General features: G+C 39.8%; 2 protein-coding genes across 2 annotated transcripts; both read left to right on the top strand.

The window, feature by feature from the left end:
* Nucleotides 1–916: 916 nt before the first annotated feature.
* On the top strand, nt 917–6,307 carry LOC134338212 (elongation factor 1-alpha 1-like). Its single transcript, XM_063033883.1, has 8 exons — nt 917–1,073; nt 2,276–2,440; nt 2,633–2,812; nt 3,281–3,577; nt 3,713–3,863; nt 4,134–4,390; nt 5,109–5,343; nt 5,926–6,307. Exons 2-8 carry the CDS (start codon nt 2,297–2,299, stop codon nt 6,045–6,047), a joined length of 1,386 nt encoding a protein of 461 aa, XP_062889953.1. The 5' UTR covers nt 917–1,073; nt 2,276–2,296; the 3' UTR covers nt 6,048–6,307.
* A 4,033-nt stretch (nt 6,308–10,340) lies between these two features.
* rpl11 (ribosomal protein L11) lies at nt 10,341–19,505 on the top strand. Its single transcript, XM_063033956.1, has 6 exons — nt 10,341–10,713; nt 13,252–13,402; nt 13,527–13,633; nt 16,324–16,455; nt 19,158–19,268; nt 19,368–19,505. Exons 1-6 carry the CDS (start codon nt 10,708–10,710, stop codon nt 19,395–19,397), a joined length of 537 nt encoding a protein of 178 aa, XP_062890026.1. The 5' UTR covers nt 10,341–10,707; the 3' UTR covers nt 19,398–19,505.
* The last annotated feature ends 833 nt before the right edge of the window (nt 19,506–20,338 follow it).

Here is a 20,338-nt window from a genome sequence, read left to right as displayed (position 1 = left end):
TGGCACATCATGGAATAAATGCTTCCAAAGGATCTTTTTGGGGAGCAATTATATTTGAGTTTGAAGTAGAATGTAGGTTCCCCCACCACCACATGTTCCAGTTGCAATGTGCATAAAAAAAACCTCTATAAACCATGGGGAGACTCTGAATCACCAAAGGCAAAGCAATGCAATTGCATAGTTTCTGGGAGTTGTCAGCATTCATTAACTTCTATATTTAAATAAAGATTTAATAATTTAGCCTTGGGCTAATTCTAATCACGTGCCAGCAACTCCCACGGTCTGGTTTCATAAGAAGAGTTTTATAGCGCAGTTTCAGGTGAGAAACTTACCAGCCGGTCTGTTTCCATAAAATTTAACTCATAAGCCAAAAATCTCTCTCGTGTTTACTGTGATTTTTTTTTAAATTTTGGGATCTTCTGGAATATGTATAAAATATCAGTTTCATGTTCATGCCATGGTGAAGGAAGGGTGGGGGAATCATTTTTAAAATATTATTGTATTAACAACACATTATTTCGGAAAAGACTGGAATATTAACGAAATAATTACTCGAGCCATTTCTGAAATTACCTTCGGCATTGGTATTTAAAACTCTCAATCGCTCAAGAGGTCAGTAAAGAAGTCAAATTCTTGGCACGTTGCTCATTCTTCAGCTTCGGAAATTTCTAGAGGAAACAAATGGGTGGGAGGCAATAAAAACGTCAATCCGTTCAGAGCCGGATGGGTGGGTAAATTCGACGGGGGTCTCGAAGAATTTATTTGATATTTGGGTGCAGAGAACTCTCATGAAAGGGAAAACTGGATCATGAAATCGCTTAACCTTTTTTTCCCCCCCAACTTTAAAAAAAAAGGAAAGAGTAGGTGAAAAGGTGGAGAAAATATATAAAGCATGCACGCATCCGACATTAATTCCGTACTTGGAGGGCAGAAAAAAAGGGGCGGGAAGGGGGAAAGCCGTCGTCGACGAGCCTTCCACCCCACCTCCCGCCTATAAATTGCCACGACGCCATTTTTTCTGTCCTTTTAGTCTCCGATTCTAACGGTGTGAGGTTTGCGGCTGCATCTGAACGGTAACTAAAATAAATGGCTGTCTGGGAGAAGCTTGGGCCTGGGGCCGGCCACGGTTATTTACTAACCTTCATGTGGTAAAATTAATATATATATATTTTTTTTTGGTTTTAAAAGATGTTTTTTTTGTGATGGACAGATTCCAGTTTGATTTCCCCTTTATTGAATAGCTCATTTCTGTGACGGCGTAATTTTCTTCCTCCTGAGGGAGAACTCTCATGTGTAATATAAATGGAGAGAGCGTGTTTGTCAGAATGGTAAGAGCTTTTGGGGAAAAAAAACCCCAAGTCTCCAGATGGGAGAACTCAGGCGACCGGCGTCACTTTCGCTGAAGGTCGCTTTTGTTGGATGTGAGCAGCCGGTCTGGCCGGGCACAATCCACTTCAATCCGCTGCTTGCCCGTGGCCATCCGGCGACATCGACCGGACCTGTACAAAATACCGAGTGCCTCGAAGCGTTTCGCCGGGTAATTTGTAGTTTTAAGCTCTCACCCCCCCCAACCCCCCAGCCTTTCATTTGGGTAACGTGAGGGAGGAGTGGTAGTCCATTGTTGAGCGTCTGATGCAATGATGGTGTTCCGGTCAGGCTGCTAGCGTGGGCCTTGGAGATACTTTACCGGCACGGTTACCAACTGTTTTACCCCTATCTGAGGGGTCCATTTAATATCCAACGGGTGGATTTTAAAATTACAGTGATTTTCAGGTGAGATGCTTGATTATGGATTCTAACAGTAATCCCTCGTCAGGTTTCCACGTGAAAATTCAAGCACTGCCCCACCCCCCCCGGAGGAGATTTAAACATCATCTGAATTCCCAAAGAGCTGTGACCGGTACCCGGGGTAGATTTTTCTTTTCTCCCCGTTCGTTCGGGAAGGCGGCCATCATCTGGCGTTGTGTAATTACGCTATCGTGGTACTGACTGCCGAATGAATTATTGGCCACGTCCCCATTGACTCACATGCAGGATGTGACCGGCTAGGCGAAGGCCTTCGCACGCTTCCTTCGGTGGGGGTTTCCAGAACTGGAGGGCACACAGCTTCAAAATTTGGGGGGCGACTTTTCAGAACGGGGATTTATATTTTTTAAATCAGAGTGGTGAACCTGTGGAATGCTCTGCCACAGACTGCTGTGGCCAAGTCCGTAGGTATATTTAAGTTGGTAGTTTTCGGAATTTAAAAATGAATAGTAATCCTGCTCTTTTACAGCACTCATTCCAACGTTAAAAAATGGGCAAGGAAAAGACGCACATCAACATTGTTGTCATTGGTCACGTCGATTCTGGCAAATCTACAACCACAGGTCATCTGATCTACAAATGTGGTGGAATTGATAAGAGAACCATCGAAAAATTTGAGAAGGAAGCTGCTGAGGTTTGTTTTCTGTCTTTGAATAATACAAGTCGGGTTGGTTGCTAATTGTCACAGAATGCATTGTGGAATAATTAATTCATTGGTTTTAATATTTGGGTGAAGTTGGATTAACAAGTTATTGCAAGGTAGCACTTTAAACTGTTGAATTAAGACTGATAAAGTGGTCCTATCATTCCTCTTTGTGTTTTCTAGATGGGCAAAGGATCCTTCAAGTATGCCTGGGTTTTAGATAAACTGAAGGCTGAACGTGAGCGTGGTATTACCATTGACATCTCTCTTTGGAAGTTTGAAACTTCAAAGTACTACATCACCATCATTGATGCCCCAGGACACAGAGACTTCATCAAGAACATGATTACTGGAACCTCACAGGTAACTGGAACTTCAGTGTATCCAGCTTAATTTGAATTACTGCTACTTGGTTATTATCCTCTATATGAATAGCTGCTTTTTGTTTACATGATCGATTATCCTGGGATTTTGTTCATATGCAAACAAGAGAAAATCTGCAGACGCTAGAAATCCAAGCAAAATGCTGGAAGAACTCTGCAGGCCAGGCGGCATCTGTGGAAAAGTACCATCGGTGTCTTGACCCGAAGTTGAAAGTACTCTTTCATAGATGCTGCCTGGCTTGCTGAGTTGCAACAGCATTTTGCGTGTGTTGATTTTGTTCATACGGTCGGTTTTGTGATTGAAAGCCAAATCCATATTTCTAAATTATTGTCATAGGTCACATGACAGGTGCTTTTTTTCTGCAGAACCTTCTGTAGAACTCTTCTATTCATCTAAATAGCCCTGGCCAATACCTCATATTTAACAAATCCTCTTTTTTTTTCCTAGGCTGACTGCGCTGTGCTGATAGTTGCAGCTGGCGTGGGTGAGTTTGAAGCTGGTATCTCAAAGAATGGACAGACAAGGGAACACGCTCTGCTTGCCTACACCTTGGGTGTCAAGCAGCTCATTATTGGTATCAACAAGATGGACTCCACTGAACCCCCATACAGCGAGGCAAGATACAGTGAAATCACGAAGGAAGTCAGCACGTACATCAAGAAGATCGGCTATAACCCAGCAACTGTAGCATTTGTTCCCATTTCTGGTTGGAATGGCGACAACATGCTGGAACAAAGTCAGAATGTATGTAAGCTGTTGTCACTTCAGTGGCTTTACATTTAATTATTTGGTGCTAGCAACATTTTGCAAGATTTGATATGTTTGGTGCTGGGTGCTTTCTACAAATATCCTAATTTTGATTCTTTTTTAAATAAACAGATGGGCTGGTTCAAAGGTTGGTCAATTACCAGGAAAAATGAAAACCTCTCTGGTACCACACTGCTTGAAGCCCTCGACAGCATTCAGCCCCCAGAACGCCCAATAAAGAAACCTCTTCGTCTCCCTCTCCAGGATGTCTACAAGATTGGTGGTAAGTTACTAGTTCTGTTGTAATATGGGTACCAGAACTCATGCTTTGGAGCAGAATTTGGAGAACAAGAGTGTTATTGTAGTCACTAAAAATGGCCTGACTTCTTAAAAGGGCATTCTGAACCCTTGACCAATTGACTCCACCTAATCCTCACTGTATAACCCTAATTTAGATCTGCAATTATTACACTGTAGTATTTTCATCTGTTGTAGCTGTTATTGGGGGATTTGTAAATTGTTTTTGGATTCTGAATTTTTGGTTCTTTTGCAGGCATTGGCACCGTACCAGTTGGCCGGGTTGAGACAGGTGTTCTGAAACCAGCCATGTTGGTGCAGTTTGCTCCCAATCCAGTCATCACTGAAGTGAAATCTGTGGAAATGCACCATGAAGCCCTGCTAGAAGCTCTTCCTGGTGACAATGTTGGTTTCAACGTCAAGAACGTCTCTGTTAAGGATATCCGTCGAGGTTATGTTGCTGGTGACAACAAAAATGACCCTCCAATACAAACTGCTGATTTTACTGCACAGGTAAAGGAGAACTTTCACTCAATCTTCCATTTAGTGGTCATCAGAATGCTCGTTTATCTCAGCTTAGAAAGCATGTGATTGTAAACTATAACAATGGTGTTTTGATGGCTTGAACTGGTTAGGCCTTTTCTGTAATTCTAACTAGTTTGGCCAGTGAGTATACTCTGAGCAAAGAATGAAGTTACTATGCACCAATTCATATTTTCTTCAGAAAACTGAAATTTCTGAGGTCATTCCACCCACTGACTGAAACAGACATTCCATCTGTCACTTCTATAGCTACAGCATGGTAGCATAGTGGTTAATTCAACACTTTACAATACAGATGACCTGAGTTCAATTCCTGCCACTGCCTGTAAGGAGTTTCGTATGTTTTCCCTGTTGACTGTGTGGGTTTCCTCCGGGTGCTCTGGTTTCTTTCCACAGTCCAAAGACCTACAAGTTGGTAGGCTAATTGGCCTTTGTAAATTGTCCCATGATTAGGCTAGGGTTAAATTGGGTTGTTGGGTGGTGCGGTTCAAAGGGCCAGAACACTATCTCAATAAATAAAAGCAGGCATGCTTAATAACAAATGTATTATTAAGGGAGAGGAGAGGGCTCCCATCTGCATTCAGTGGAATGAATGTCCCAAAAAAAAACATGTCCTATAGGAAAAGTTCTAGTTATGAGTGAGTAATTTATTTGATTATGATTTTATAAATTTGATTTTTTTTTAAAGGTTATTATCCTGAACCATCCCGGTCAGATAGCTGCTGGCTATGCCCCAGTACTTGATTGTCATACTGCTCACGTTGCCTGCAAGTTCAATGAGCTGAAGGAGAAAATTGATCGTCGGTCTGGCAAGAAGTTGGAAGATGGCCCCAAATTTGTGAAGTCTGGAGATGCAGCCATTGTTCACATGATGCCAACTAAGCCCATGTGTGTCGAAAGCTTTTCTGAATATCCACCTCTTGGTATGTTTTCCTAAAGTTAGATTTTTGGTTTTGCCTGTTTGTCATCAGTTCATAATTGCATATTGTGCCTGCATTGTGTATTCTTCAATAACAAAGCTGTGGGCATGAGTGCCTTAAAATGGCCAAGGAGGATGTATATATGAATCATTAAAATGTTGGCATGTGTGCAAAGGTTACTGTTAGCCTTAATATTTAATAGTCAAACTTGAGGGCTACAAAGCCTGATATACCTGAGTACTATTGTATCTGTTAATGGTATACCTTGAAATTGATAAGGTATGGTATAAATACTGACTCAGACATGCTAGAATGTTCATTAGGAAAGAATACTCATGACAGAAATACAGATTTAATTTTTGAACTGAAGGAGAGAAATGATGGTTAAAGTGCACAATGTTTATTATGCTTCCATCTCTTTGGTACTAGGGTTTTGAAAATCAGAAAATGCTTAAGCCTATTACAGTTCCTGTGTTTACTTTCTGCTCAGGAAAGCCCTAATTGCAACATGATGTTGATTTGCACTTCGTAATTCCCAATAGAAATGGCATTGAGGATTCATTTGATTACCTTTTTCTCTTGTAGGTCGCTTTGCTGTCCGTGATATGAGACAGACTGTGGCTGTTGGTGTGATCAAGTCAGTTACTAAGAAAGATATTGCCACAAAAGCCACCAAGGCTGCCAGTAAAGTATTAAACAAGAGGTGAATGTTACCACTGGCCACCAAGATCCAGCAAACCTTGAGACTTGCACCAAAATGTTTATTCATTACCAGCCAAATATGTATATTAATAAGAGACTGGATATTGACTAAGATGCATCGAAAGAAATTCAGAAGGAAAGGATAAGGAATGACGGATTCTAAATGTAGATTCCAAAGTTAGCAGTGTAATTGTAAATGTCCTTTCACTAATTAGAAACTGTTTTGGTTGTGTAATGATTTAAAACTAATAAATATACAAAACCAGTATAGTTTTGCTTTAATTTGTTGGGTTAATATGGGAAAATAAATCTGCATGCTTGGTTACATGCAAATATTTGGATGATGGTGTGGCTGACTTTTCCCTGATTCAAATCCCCTATATCTGGAAGTGTGAACTATATAAAAGTAGGTATATAATATTGAAAAGTTTAAACCACAACTAAACCTTTTTTGGTTAATTAAAGGTCTGCTGGAAGACAAGGTATAGATAGACAATCCTGATAAAGCTAAGAGCAACATAAATTAGTTAAAGGATGTACGGCAAGAGATAGTGACTAATACAAAGGGGCATGATTTTGAAGGTGTTTAATAGAAAGTATATTGGGGATGTCAGGTGAATTTTGCATGTGGAATGCCCTATCAGATGGTGTTAAGAGACATACATTGGATGTGTTTCAGATATTCTTGGGTACATGGATGATAGAAAAAAGGACTCTGGGAGGGAAGGATCAGATTGATCTTCAGAGTAGGTTGTAAAGTTGGCACAATATGCCAGACTAGCTAAATGAGTTCAATAGAAATGAAAGATCACAAAATGCTGGAGGAACTCTGGTCAGGCAGCATCTATGGAAATTAATAGTTGGCATTTTGGGCCAAAAATCAGGCTGCCAAAACCTGACAATCTAAAAATAATTAAACTAGGAATTTTGTATCTATCAAATCACATGGATTCAAAGAAAATCCTCCCCAACAAACTCCTAATTATTTTGAATTGCTATTTTTTATTATATAAATATTTCCTTAAAGCTTTCTGGCATTATTCATGTGTTAATTAATTACACTTTTAAGTTGTGAGAACTCACTGAATGAGCTAATTAAATGATTTTAAGAGCTAATTAAATGATTTTAATAAATAATGTAGCTTCCTAGTTGCATCCATCTGGATTGCTGGTACTCCTTGTGTTGACGAGGTTGTTACCCTGGGTGTTCACAGCTTTCCTTCCATATCCCAAATATTTAAGTTTGCAGGTTAATTGGCTTCTCTAATTTGTCCCCAGTGTGCATTTAGACTTGTAGACTGTTAACATGATCTGCTCACATTGCTCAATTACCCCCATGTGACCAGATCAATGATCCACATGTGGGAGGAAACCTATGTGGTCACCGTGGTGGGATTAAATACTTGTTACAGGAAATGAACCCAGGTTGTTGGTGCTGTAATGGAGTTGGGCTAACCACTGTTGCTGTGCTGTCCTGCCCATACACCACTATGTACCAGTAGTCATTGGGTAAGTACTTGGCACATACTTGATAGGCTTGTTGCAATGCTAATTACTAGGAAAGTCATATTTTATTGAAGATCGTGGTAACAGTTAAGATTAAGGCCAGAAACAAAGCTTGATGACTCATCTCCACCACTTTCAATTCCCTGGCCTTGACTGCCTCATTTTATCATGGACATCCAATTTCTGTATACTTCCAGCCTCATCAAGAAAGCCTCAAGGCTATCTTTCTTAACAACCAATTGCCCTCCTGCCACCTACCATGCCCTGTCTGGCAGAATTGGTACTCCTGCCTTTTCTCACTTTCTCCACACCAAAGGTGTAAGCATAGGCACTCACATGCATCCCAGCTATGCCTGCCTTTTCATTGGCTAAGTGATTCCATGTTGGCGCTGCTTCCTGCATTCAACATCAATTTCTCCCAGCTAATGATAACCTCTCCCATATATTGGCATAAACACCTCCCACCCCCCTCTTTGTTTCCCCTTATTCCTGTGGCTCCTTTACCATTTTTCTTTTCCCTCTCCTGCCCTCACCTTCACCTTCCTCCCTCTGGTTCTCATTTCCCTTCCCTTTATTCTGAGTGACTTAATTCTGCACTAATGTCTTTTGGTCCTACAATATCATAAGACATTGGGCCACTCAGCTCATCAGGTCTAAGCTATTTACTCATGGCTGATTCATCCCTTTCAACCCCATTCTCCCTGTAACCTTTGATGCCTTGTCTAGTCATAGTCATACTTTATTGATCCTGGGGTAAATTGGTTAATCAAGAATTTAACAACCACTGCTTTAAATATACTCACTGAATTGGCCTAGAAAACCCCTCCATAACTACTCTGTCTAGGCCTTTCAATATTTGTTAGGTTTCAATGAGGTAAGCCCTCATTTAAATGGCAGCAGGTACAGGCCCTTATCCATTAAATGGCCTTATCTGTTTTAGATAGGGGTCCAAAACTGTTCACAAATGAGGTCTGACCAATAGCTTATAAAATCTAAGCATCAAATCCTTGTTTGTCTATTCTAGTGGTCTCGAAATGAATGCAAACATCGTATTTGCCTTCCTTTACCACCCGTAAGTTAACCTTTAGGGAATCCTGTGCAAGGGCTCCCAAGTCCCTTTGCACCTCTGATTTTTGAATTTTTCTCCCTATTCAGAAAAGTGGTCTACACCTCTATTCCTTCTACCAAAGTGCATGACCATAGACTACCCCACACCATATTCCATCTGCTGCTCTGCCCATTCTCCCAATCTGCAAATTCCCTGATTCCTTGACGCTACCTGCCCCTCCACCTATTCATGTATTGTCTGCAAACCTGGCCACAAAGCCATGAATACCATCATCTAAATTGTTGACATAATGTGGAAAACAGTGGTCAATATGACCTCTGTGGAATACCACTTGTCACCAGCAGCCAACTGAAATAGGCCCCTTTATTCCGATTCTTTGCCTCCTGCCTATCAGCCAGTCTTCTATTCATGCTGGTATCTTTAATGCATGGGCTCTTGTTAAATAGCCTCACGTGTAGCACCTTGTCAGGGGCCCTCTGAAAATCCTAGTCTGCAACATCCACTAACTCTCCTTTGTCTATCCTGCCTGTCATTTCCTCAAAGAATTCCAACATATTTGAGGCAAGATTTCCATCTAAACCATGCTGACTTTGGCCTACTTCATCAAGTACCCCGAAACCTCATCCTTAATAAATGGGCTCCAATTTATTCCCAATCACTGAAGTCAGGTTAACTGGCCTTTAATTTCCTTTCTTTTGCCTCCCTCCCTTTGTAAAGAGTGGAGTGACATTTGCAATTTTCTAATCCTCTAGAACAATTCTGGAATCTAGTGATTCTTGAAAGACCATCACTAATGCCTCCAATCAAAAATCTCTTTAAGTACCTCTTTCAGAACCATGGGGTTCTGTCTGTCTACCTTCAGGCTTTTCAGCTTCCCAAGCACTTTTTTGGTAATGTCAGGTTCCTCCTTCAGCACTTCATCTATTCCACTTATTACCTCCTAGCTTGCTTCTCACATCACTCTCTCTTACTTCTCCCTCACCTAGATTCACCTATCACCTGCCAGGTCTTGCTCCTTTCCCTCACCTTCCCTTTTACTCCGGCTTCTGCCTCTTTGATGAAGGGCCTAGGCCAGAAACATTGACTATTCATTTTCCTCCACATATCCTGCCTAACCTGCTGAGTTTCCCCCAGCATTTTGCTTGTGATGTCTGATGATTTGAATATTCTGAAGTTGTGTAAGTCTCTACATAAATGTAATTCTTTCTACTTATGCTCCCTGATTAAGTTGTATCAAATTTAAAAATGATGTACCACAAAAGTCCAAAACTTTTCAGAGAACAATCAGGATTATCCTTGGGCTGTATTACTAGCATAAGGGAGAGATTTAGAATTAGAAATGTGTGCGTGGACAGAAAAAAATAGAAAAATGGATTATTAGTCTCCTAATGAAAAAACACAAGTTCCAAGCCTATTTTGGAAACAAGACCAGATGACCATAAACACTCAGTAATATCTCACTACAGGGTCAGTGCTTAGATTACACTTTTTCAACCTAAACACAGTGGTTTGGACTATATCCAGGAAGTTCATTTATACTATTTTGGAACTTGGTACCTCTGACCTATTACAGGTAAGATGGTAATGTTCATGTTACAAAATAGCTGCAGGTTTCCTTCTGCAGAAGGTATCCCACCCATTGGCTTCATCCCACACAGTTGGGCGTAACCAAAACAATTTAGAACGCTGGATGATAATTGCCCTTCTATATTCCGGGTCAGGTATATGCACAAGTTAAATTTGATTACAAGCAAATCTGATTGGCACCGTAAGTGAGAATTCGCCACTCGTTTTCGCAATAAGTTGGGCCCCTTCTCTGATCCCATATGTAGAATGGATCGCATAAAGGGGGCCTTTGGCTTTAGGATCCCCTAAAACACTCGTGGCTGCCCCCTCAGACGTTTCATTGTCGGGGATGGCTGCCCTGCACTGCTGAGGATGGGATGCATTTTTCCCGGCTTGGAGATGGTGGCGCTACTTTGTTCATTCGGCACTAGGAGAATTTTTTGCCGACCTTCAGCCGCCGCTTGTTTCGGGGCCTGAGAAAAAAATGTTCTGAGCTGTGTCGCCGATTCATCTTCTCGACCAACATGGCGGTAAGAAGGCAAAGGGGGGAGGGGGTGGTTAAGGAACGGTTCGGCCTTACTACTGCTCATCAGGGGTTTGAGGGGAACTTCTGCTCGCTTTTATCTGTTAGTCTGAAGTGGAACAAAAGCTCCTTCTCCGGAAATATGTGAAAGCCAAATTAGGCCGCAGAATACGATAGTTTCTGCGTTGCTAGGGCCAACACCTGTTACTACGTTTTACACCACCTTAAGCCTTTTCTGTCAGGAGTAGCTTTTATTTTTAAAGGGAAAAGTAGTGATATCGGGATTGGACGGTGAGGGTGGAATCCAACACTCACAGACTGCATTAAACCCATGTATCATATGGGTGACCCAAAAAAAATGGTGTAAAGGGCATTTGATGGGCCGGACACTGACCAGGTGCAGCGACGTTTGCTTTAATCACATGTATTTAGACGTTAGGAACAGCGATGATAAAAATTAAGAAATATTAAATCAGTAACTCCTGTTACTGTAAGCAGCAAACTGAACGTTTCTGGGTGTAATAGGAGGTTGTAGAAAGAGGTGTAGAGAAATCTAATTCAATATATAATACTTATCTGACAATATAGAAGTTATATCATTAGATATCTAACTAATATAGGGGTTATTCCCCCACCCCCCCCCCGCGCTCTTTCAGGAAAACTGCTTTTGTTTCACTGCATACTGATAACACTGAGGACATCAATTAACTTCTAGTTTACGTTTATTTTGAGCATTACACTGACTTCTTAAATAGTCATATTTTAATGCAAGACTTTAAGGATTTCAAAATGTGTTTTTTGAGAGGGAGTTAGGTGCATAGGGATCTGCTTGGAGATGTGGAATGCTGGCCTCTTGTTCACAGTGGTTTGGATTTCAGTTTTAGTTCTGTTGAAGTGCAACTCATTTTGTAAGCTACAAGTTCAGTTTGGGAATTAAAATCATGCATTAGAAGGGATTGAATTTTTGTGTTATCTTTTTACAGCAGTGATCTATAACTCTTGACAAAGGTCTACATTTTATAAAAGCTTACATTCAGCCTGTCTAAATGTTAATTGTTGCTAATTTTCAAAAAATCTTGTAAATGAAGAACACTCACAACCTGAAATCATACAATTTAACTCTTTAAGTTTGCTCCTCCAGGAAAGTGCCTTTTATCTACTTCAGTTAACTGTGGACAATTTCCAGTGTAAGAAAGGTGATGTTTATAATTTATAAAATTGCTGTTTGTAAGAATGTACAGAAGTAAATAATCCTATAAAATCTAGCTATGACTATGCAGCAGTGTCATTAAGTCTACCAAAATTATAGTTCAAGCTGATTGATTATACATTGGAATTTAAAAGAATGAGAGGGGATCTGATTGAAACATATAAGATTATTAAGGGATTGGACACGCTAGAGGCAGGAAACATGTTCCTGATGTTGGGGGAGTCCAGAACCAGAGGCCACAGTTTAAGAATAAGGGATAGGCCATTTAGAATGGAGTTGAGGAAAAACTTTCACCCAGAGAGTTGTGGATCTGTGGAATGCTCTGCCTCAGAAGGCAGTAGAGGCCAGTTCTCTGGATGCTTTCAAGAAAGAGTTAGATAGAGCTCTTAAAGATAGTGGAGTGAAGGGATATGGGGAGAAGGCAGGAAAAGGGTACTGATTGTGGATGATCAGCCATGATCACAGTGAATGGCGGTGCTGGCTCAAACGGCCAAATGGCCTACTCCTGCACCTATTGTCTATTGTCTATTATGTGATCTTTGAAACGGGTGAAATTGAGGAACTTGTGGTTCTGTTGTAAAATTTATTGAGTATAGTAGTACCAATATATAACAAGAAAAGAGTCACAATTTGTTTCCATTATCAATTACATACTGTAATGATTCATAGAAATGCCATTTATCTAAGGATGTTATTTGGAGTCAGTTTGTTTTATATATAAAATGTACTCAATTCCTTTTGGCATTTCCTATTATAACTTGTTGAGCAAGTACAGAGGCAAAAATCACAAAAGATATAATTTTAGCTGAGGAAAGATAAAGATATTATTAATGCTGGACTGAATTTTGAACCAGCTGTTAGCAAACCTCTTAATGTCATCAAAATGGCACGGTAGCGTAGTGGTTAGCACAATGCTTTACAGTACAGGTGACACACATTCAATTCCCACTGCTGTCTGTAAGGAGTTTGTACGTTCGCCCTGTGACTGTGTGGGTTTCCTCACACAGTCCAAAGACGTACTGGTTGGTAGGTTAATTGGTCTTTGTAAATTGTCCCGTGATTAGGCTTGGATTAAATCGGGGGATTGCTGAGCGATGGGGCCTACTACGTGCTGTATCTCAATAAATAAATAATATATATTGACACTCACAACATGCTGGAGGAACTCAGCAGGTCGGGCAGCATCAGTGGAAAAGATCAGTCAACGTTTCCACTGATGCTGCCTGACCTGCTGAGTTCCTCCAGCGTGTTGTGAGTGTTGCTTTGACCCCAGCATCTGCAGATTATTTTGTGTTAATAATATATATTGCTTTCTAACGAGACACTGTGTTTTAGGACCAAAGTGAGAAGAAAGAAAACCCTATGCGTGAGCTTCGTATCAGAAAGCTCTGTATGAATATCTGTGTTGGTGAAAGTGGTGATCGACTTACTCGAGCTGCAAAAGTACTGGAACAGCTAACAGGCCAAACACCTGTGTTCTCCAAAGGTGTGTTGGGCTTTATAAAACTTACAGGGCTATTTTGAAGAATTTACACTTAATGTGCAAATCTTTTGCATGTTATCTCTGCTGACTTAGAATGTACTGATGAATAAAACTTGTTCTCCATTAGCTCGCTATACTGTGAGATCTTTTGGTATCAGGAGAAATGAAAAGATTGCCGTTCACTGCACAGTCCGCGGTGCAAAAGCTGAAGAAATTCTGGAAAAAGGCCTTAAAGTAAGTTGTTTTACTTCAATTCATAATGGTTTATATAAATCATTTTTACTTTTTTGAAAGGATGGATGAACTTTTTAATTTTAGAAGTGTTTTTTTTTCCCTTGACAATTGTTTTAATGATTAGATTAGGTTAGATTCAACTTTATTGTCATTGTGCTGAGTACAGATACAAAACCAATGAAATGCTGTTAGCATCTAACCGGAAATGCGAAGAATAATGTTATTTACAAAATAACTGTGAATAAAAAGTAAGTGCTACAGCACAGAAATATAAAAGTACTGAGACAGTATAATATGGGTGCAATACTGCTTAGCGCTGTGACGTGAGGTTCAGCAGGGTCACAGCCTCAGGGAAGAAGCTCTTCCTGTGCCTGCTGGTGCAGGAGCGGAGGCTCCTGTAGCACCTACTGGATGGGAGGAGAGTAAAAAGTCCATGGTTAGAGTGAGATGCATCCCTGATAATGCTTTTCGCCCTGCCCAGGCAGCGTTTATGGTAGATGTTCTCAATGGTGGGTAATTGGGTGCCGATAATCCGCTGGGCAGTTTCCACCACCCACTGGAGTGCTTTGTGGTCCGATACGGGACAATTGCCATACCACACTCAGATGCAGTTAGTGAGTATGCTCTCAATGGTACAGTGGTAAAAGTCCGTCAGTATCCTGACACAGAGGTGAGCTTTCTTGATGCTCCGCAGGAAGTAAAGGCGCTGTTGCGCCGTTTTGATCAGGGTGAAGGAGTTCAAAGACGAGGTGAGCTCCTTGGAAATATGGACACCAAAGAATTTGAAGCTTAATACATGCTCCACTACAGCTCCGTTGATGTAGATGGGGATGTGAGTGTGGCTCATAGCATGCCTGAAGTCCACAGCGATCTCCTTGGTCTTCTGGGTGTTAAGGGTCAGGTTGTTGTCGGCACACCACGCGGCCAGGTGCTGGACCTCGTCCCTGTAGGCCGTCTCGTCATCCCCTCTGATCAGGCCGACCACCGTGGTGTCGTCTGCGAACTTGATTATGGAAATTTCTTTGTGGAATTTGTAGCAAATTGCAGGAGCGCCATGGTAGTATAACGGTTAGCCTGACATTATTACAGGGCGGGGCATTGGAGTTTGGAGTTCAATTCTGGTGCCGTCTGTTAGGAGTCTCTGTACATCCTCCCCATGGAATGCATGGGTTTTCTCTGGGTGCTTTGATTTCCTCCCATGGTCCAAAGACATATCAGATAGGTTAACTGGTCATTGTAAATTGTCGCGTGATTAGATTCAAATGGTTCAAATAGTTCAATTTAATATCACAGAATATCTACAGTATACAACCTGAAATTCTTACTCTTTACAGACATCCACTAAACAAAAAAACCCATAGAATGAATGATAGAAACATCATCGGGGTTGTCGGGACGCTGGGGTGGTGAGGCTCAAATGGCTAAAAGGGACTACTCTGCACTGTATCACTAAATAAATAAATAAGAGGATTTGCTTTAATGATTTGACCTATGACCTGTCCAGCGTGAGATAGATTGTATTAAAATGACTGAGATATAACTGTCTCTTTATGTGGAGTTGTCTGTCTCTTTTTAAAATTGTCACCTTCAGAAATTGGTTATGAGTGCCTAGGATGTGGTATAAATTGGTGCTACTAATGAGGGTTAATACCACTGTGAATCTATAATTTTTGAAAATTGTTGTAAATACTGTCAATGGAAGTAATGAACGTAATTTTGGTTTCTTACTCATTTCACTAAGAAACTAAATACTTGAAACCCACTTCTTCAGTTACAGACAGATCTTTGTTAATTTCACTTGTTATTTTCCTTGGTGTATGAATTAAGCATGATCTATCACTTCATTAAATTATGCATGTGTTTCTTGCATGTTTGCATTGAGTAATGGCAGTTCATTCATAAAATATGTACTGCCTTGTATTTCTTGTCAGACTGTAGAGATAATTATTGCATAGAGTTTATAAACACAAATTCTTAAATCTGATATAGAATTGCTTTTCCAAAAGCAGAATCTATAATCTTGCGCTAAGTTTTCAGACTGCAGTACTTAAGATTTAATACCTTCCAAGGAATATGTGTCTGTACAGTCATCTTTGAGACTGAATTCTGGGGCTGTAATTAACATAGATACTTTGCATGCATTTGCAAACTCTGCTTTTTTTTTGCTAATCCAAAATATCTCTGCTATTTACTTTAGCTTTTTTAGATCTTTTAATTTAAATGAAATATTCTAAATAAACTATAGTTTACCTAGGAATAAGCTTGAGCAACTTTTCCTAGAAAATAATTCTATCTTTCTATTTATCCTATTCATTCATTTATTGGTATACAGTGTAGAATAAGCCTTTCTGGCTCTTTGAGTCATGCTGCCCAGCAATCCGAACCTAATCACAATGATTAGTTAACCTACCAACGGATACGTCTTTGGACTGTGGCAGGAAACAGGAGCACCCGGAGGAAACCCACACGGTCACGGGGAGAACGCACAAACTCCTTACAGGCAGCAGTAGGAATTGAACCCACATCACTTGCACTGTAAAACGTTGTGCTATCCACTGTGCTGCCCAAGAAGAGCCTAAATGCTGTTTACTTAAAATTGACAATTATTTGTGAATTATGTGTTATAAAAATGGAGCATTAGAGGAAAACTTCTTAAAAAATTTTTTTTCTTTAATTCTTTTCACCTACAGGTTCGCGAATATGAGTTGAGGAAAAATAACTTCTCTGACACTGGCAACTTTGGCTTTGGCATTCAGGAGCATATTGATTTGGGTATCAAGTATGACCCAAGCATTGGTATCTATGGTTTGGATTTTTATGTGGTATGTGCCATCAGTTATACAGTTGCCTTTCATGATTAAAACATTTGAGTGAATGTGATTTTAATGCTACTCAAAACTAATTCCCCCTTGTGAGACCTTCTTCCCAGCCCAGCTTCATCGACTCCAGGCCAAGAACTTATCTTAGCAGGTCACTTTCAGTGCTGCTGTCCATAAAGTAAGTAAAAAAAAATCCACAAAAAAAACTGATAAGTAAAAAGATTCACAGAACAATCCAATACTTTTTTAAAAAAAATGTTTCCTATAGGTGCCATTCTGCACTGATGTGATAGATGAGGGATTTGGTTAAATTGTGCTGGTTAATAACCTTGGTTATTCCCGGTTTACTTTAAACTATGCATGAGCGCCATGTTGTGAAGAACTTGCAGTTCATCTATAGCTTTTAAATTTGTAGTTCTTGGTCATGGAAAATCGCAGGGTGGTTCATTTTCTAGAAACACACATCACCCCTTGAAACATAGAGGTCACTCTCTCAAAGAGATCACCTCTCATTGATCTCATCTCTGGTTAGTATATACCAACTTTGCATTGTCTTTCCTTGAGAATGATTCTTCATTCCAGGAATTAGTCCACAGAACTGATGCCTTGACTCCAAGGCAAGAATATAAATATTTAGATTTGAAAATCAAAACTGCATAATGTACTCCAGGTGAGGTTGTGATTTTTTTTTAATAGTCCCAGTGAGACTAACTTATTTACTGTACTGCAAAATTATGTTTTGCATCTCATTAGCCAGCAAGGATCAATCCTTGGCCCTGAGGTCCAAAGTTTCCAGGTGCTGATATTCTTGTACCATTGTAACTGTCTTATGAGGATCAGCTAAACTTGTGATGATTGCTGTTTATTGCCTATACTCACAAAAGGAGAAAGGCTACTTGGATGTACTAGCAGACCAAATCTGTGGAACTGCACTTGAGTAAGGAGTGCCTGCCTTCAGGGGAGGGGAAAAAATTGGAGAGGAAGGGGAAATATATCTTGGCTGGGTAGTAATAGGTAAACTACGGTTATTTTAATGATTCTTCCTTTTATCCAACCAATGGTTAGCAGCATTTGATGGGAGAACGGAAGATACTGATATTCAAATGGAGCTATAGTTTGTGATATCTCTAGGTCATATGCTGTTTGTTACTCGTAAACAATGATTAAGCTACTCACAATTTTGAAAAAGTTAGAGTCATAATTTGCTGAGGCAGGGCATACAATGGTGTCTGTTCTTAATAATAACATTTGGGGAGACTCTTGGGTGGTTTCAGGACATGTTGATGGAGCAAGCTGAGAACGACAATGAAGGCAAACATCCTGCGAGTGTCCCCTGGATCCTACTAAAGGAAAGTAGGAACACTTAAAATGTTGTCAGTGTTTTTCTTCAACTAGACTTATCTGCTATAAACTTATTCCTGTTCCAATTTAATTAAAATTAAAATTTCTTACATGTTTACACAGTTCTTAAATTACAGATTCTCTCCGTAACCATTCATTATCGATGTTCTAACCATATGTCGAAAAAACGTTCACACATAGCAGATGAAAAATGTAATTTCTTCTGATTAACTATCCATTTCAAAAGCTTTACTGTAGAAGATAATCTACTGAATTGTCATTAATCTTGTATTGACAGAAGCATTGACATTTTTATGGCCCATAATACTTCCTGTATGTGTCTTTCTACCTGTTCTCATGTTTCTAATCAACATTTAATTTGGCTATTGACTACCCACTATCATCTTCAGTTCACCACCTTTAAACCTTGTCCATCTTATTTTCCAAAGCTGGTGCTTCATTTGCTTTTAAATGATTCATCATCTTCTTTGTCCATGAAATCCACAGCCCTTGACAATATTCCAATAGAATTGTGATCAGGGAAACACTTATCGCCCTATGCAACACCCACAAAATACTGGAGGAAGTCATCAGGACTGATGAAGGGTTTCGGCTCAAGACATCGACAGTTTATTCTTTTCCATAGATCTTTCCTGGCTTGCTGAGTTCCTGCAGCATTTTGTGTGTGCGTTGCTTTGGATTTCCAGCATCCGCAGATTTTCTCGTGTTTGTGACCTGCTGTCTTATATTGAGCTATTTATCTTTTAGTCAATTTCAGAACCACATTTTATTAAAGTTGATTGCCAATGTCATTCTTTGTGACAGATCAAATAATAATAATTCACTGCACACTTTGTGCTCAACCAATTTCAGACAGTTTCTATTTAAGCATTTTCATCAATAACAATTTGTTCTGTTGACTGCAATCAAACTCTTAATTCATATTTATCTACTTATTGCCACACTTTTGCTCTACGCCTTAAAATTTATAAGTTGGATTATTTAATTTCTTTTTTCATTCCTACACTTTCATTTTGCCTCATTTATATAAGGGAGTTCCTTAGTCCTCCTCTCTCTTGTACTGCCTCTGTTGTCTATATGTTCAACCAGTTTTCCCATTGACTATATGCATTTATATTTGCTTCACAAGTTTAGTCTTCCCTAAAACCTCTATTTACCAGTGGAAATCATTGGTTTCAGTTGCTTAGTTCAGTCCATCTTCTTTGTAGTTTCCCACTGTCTGAGAATGCTTACTCCCGACAGATATACAGCATTTTTTTAATACTGCCAGCTTTGGTGAAGAGAACTTTTCCTTTGCCTGCAGACTATCTCTGGTGTGATTCCAGTCTCTCCTCGTTTTGTAGGTTCTGGGTAGACCAGGCTTCAGCATTGCTGATAAAAAGCGTAAACGTGGCCGCATTGGAGCTAAGCACAGGATCAGCAAGGAGGAGGCCATGCGCTGGTTTCAGCAAAAGGTACCTTAAGCTTTCCAGATTTAAGTCACTGCTCTGGGTTGTCTTTGTATCTAAGACATTTCACTTACTAATGCTTTCCTTTTCCCTTTTTGTTTACAGTACGATGGTATCATTCTCCCAGGAAAATGAAAGTGTTTCAGAACTATCAATAAAGGAAAAATCTAATCCATAATCTATTTGTTGTCAGTGTAGTGAGCATCGTTGTCATTTGGATTGGGTAAAACTATCTATCAAATGTACTACTTGCTTGCTTTATTCAAATGTTTAAAAATGTATAGAATAATTCCATTACCATGTCCAGTGATGGGGCATCTTTCACATTTTGGTGAGTAGTTTTGCTAGAACTGGCAGCCTTGTATGCCTTCTCATGTGCATGTGGTTAAGTGCCATCAGTCAATCCCTCATCCAAATGCTCATTCTTCAAGTCAAAGCTTAAACATTTAAGTAATTTTCCAGTTGTGCACACTCAACATAGCCTTGCCAACAGAGAAGAGTACAGCACAGGAACAGACCCTTTAGCCCACAGTGTTGTGTCAATCTGTAATTAATCTAGCAGCTAAACTAATTCTTTCCGCTACACAATGTCTGTATCCCTCGATTTTCTGCATATTCATGTACCTATCCAAGAACCCACAGTTGTGAGTGATTGTTCAAAAGGAATAGGACATTCTGAGCTTAGCAAATGCGACTTCACGATTATGTTCTTGGTGAGGTGGGAGATTCACCATGAATTCATTATTGGGAACATTTGTAATGTCAATTGGGCAATTTGGCACTGAGGAACTTAACTTCTCAATTCCTATACTCTTGCTATCTAGATTCACTAGATAGAAGGTTCTTTGATATGGGGATTTTACTCTATCAGCCAGGTCTTGAAATGCTAGAACTGGCTCTGTGTTCTTAGTTTTATGTGCTTTCATTTTACCTTTACACACATTCCTTAGGGAGCTTCTTCATGTCTAGCTTTTATCATAAACATTCACTATCACTTTCTAACTATGTTGTAAACATTCTTTTTTTCTAGCATTTTATTATTTTCATCCTTTTAAGGGAAAACACTATTCATAATT

The sequence above is a fragment of the Mobula hypostoma genome, chromosome 26, assembly GCF_963921235.1.
Source record: "Mobula hypostoma chromosome 26, sMobHyp1.1, whole genome shotgun sequence".
NCBI lineage: Eukaryota > Metazoa > Chordata > Chondrichthyes > Myliobatiformes > Myliobatidae > Mobula > Mobula hypostoma.
This window is presented reverse-complemented; position numbering and strand designations above follow the sequence as displayed.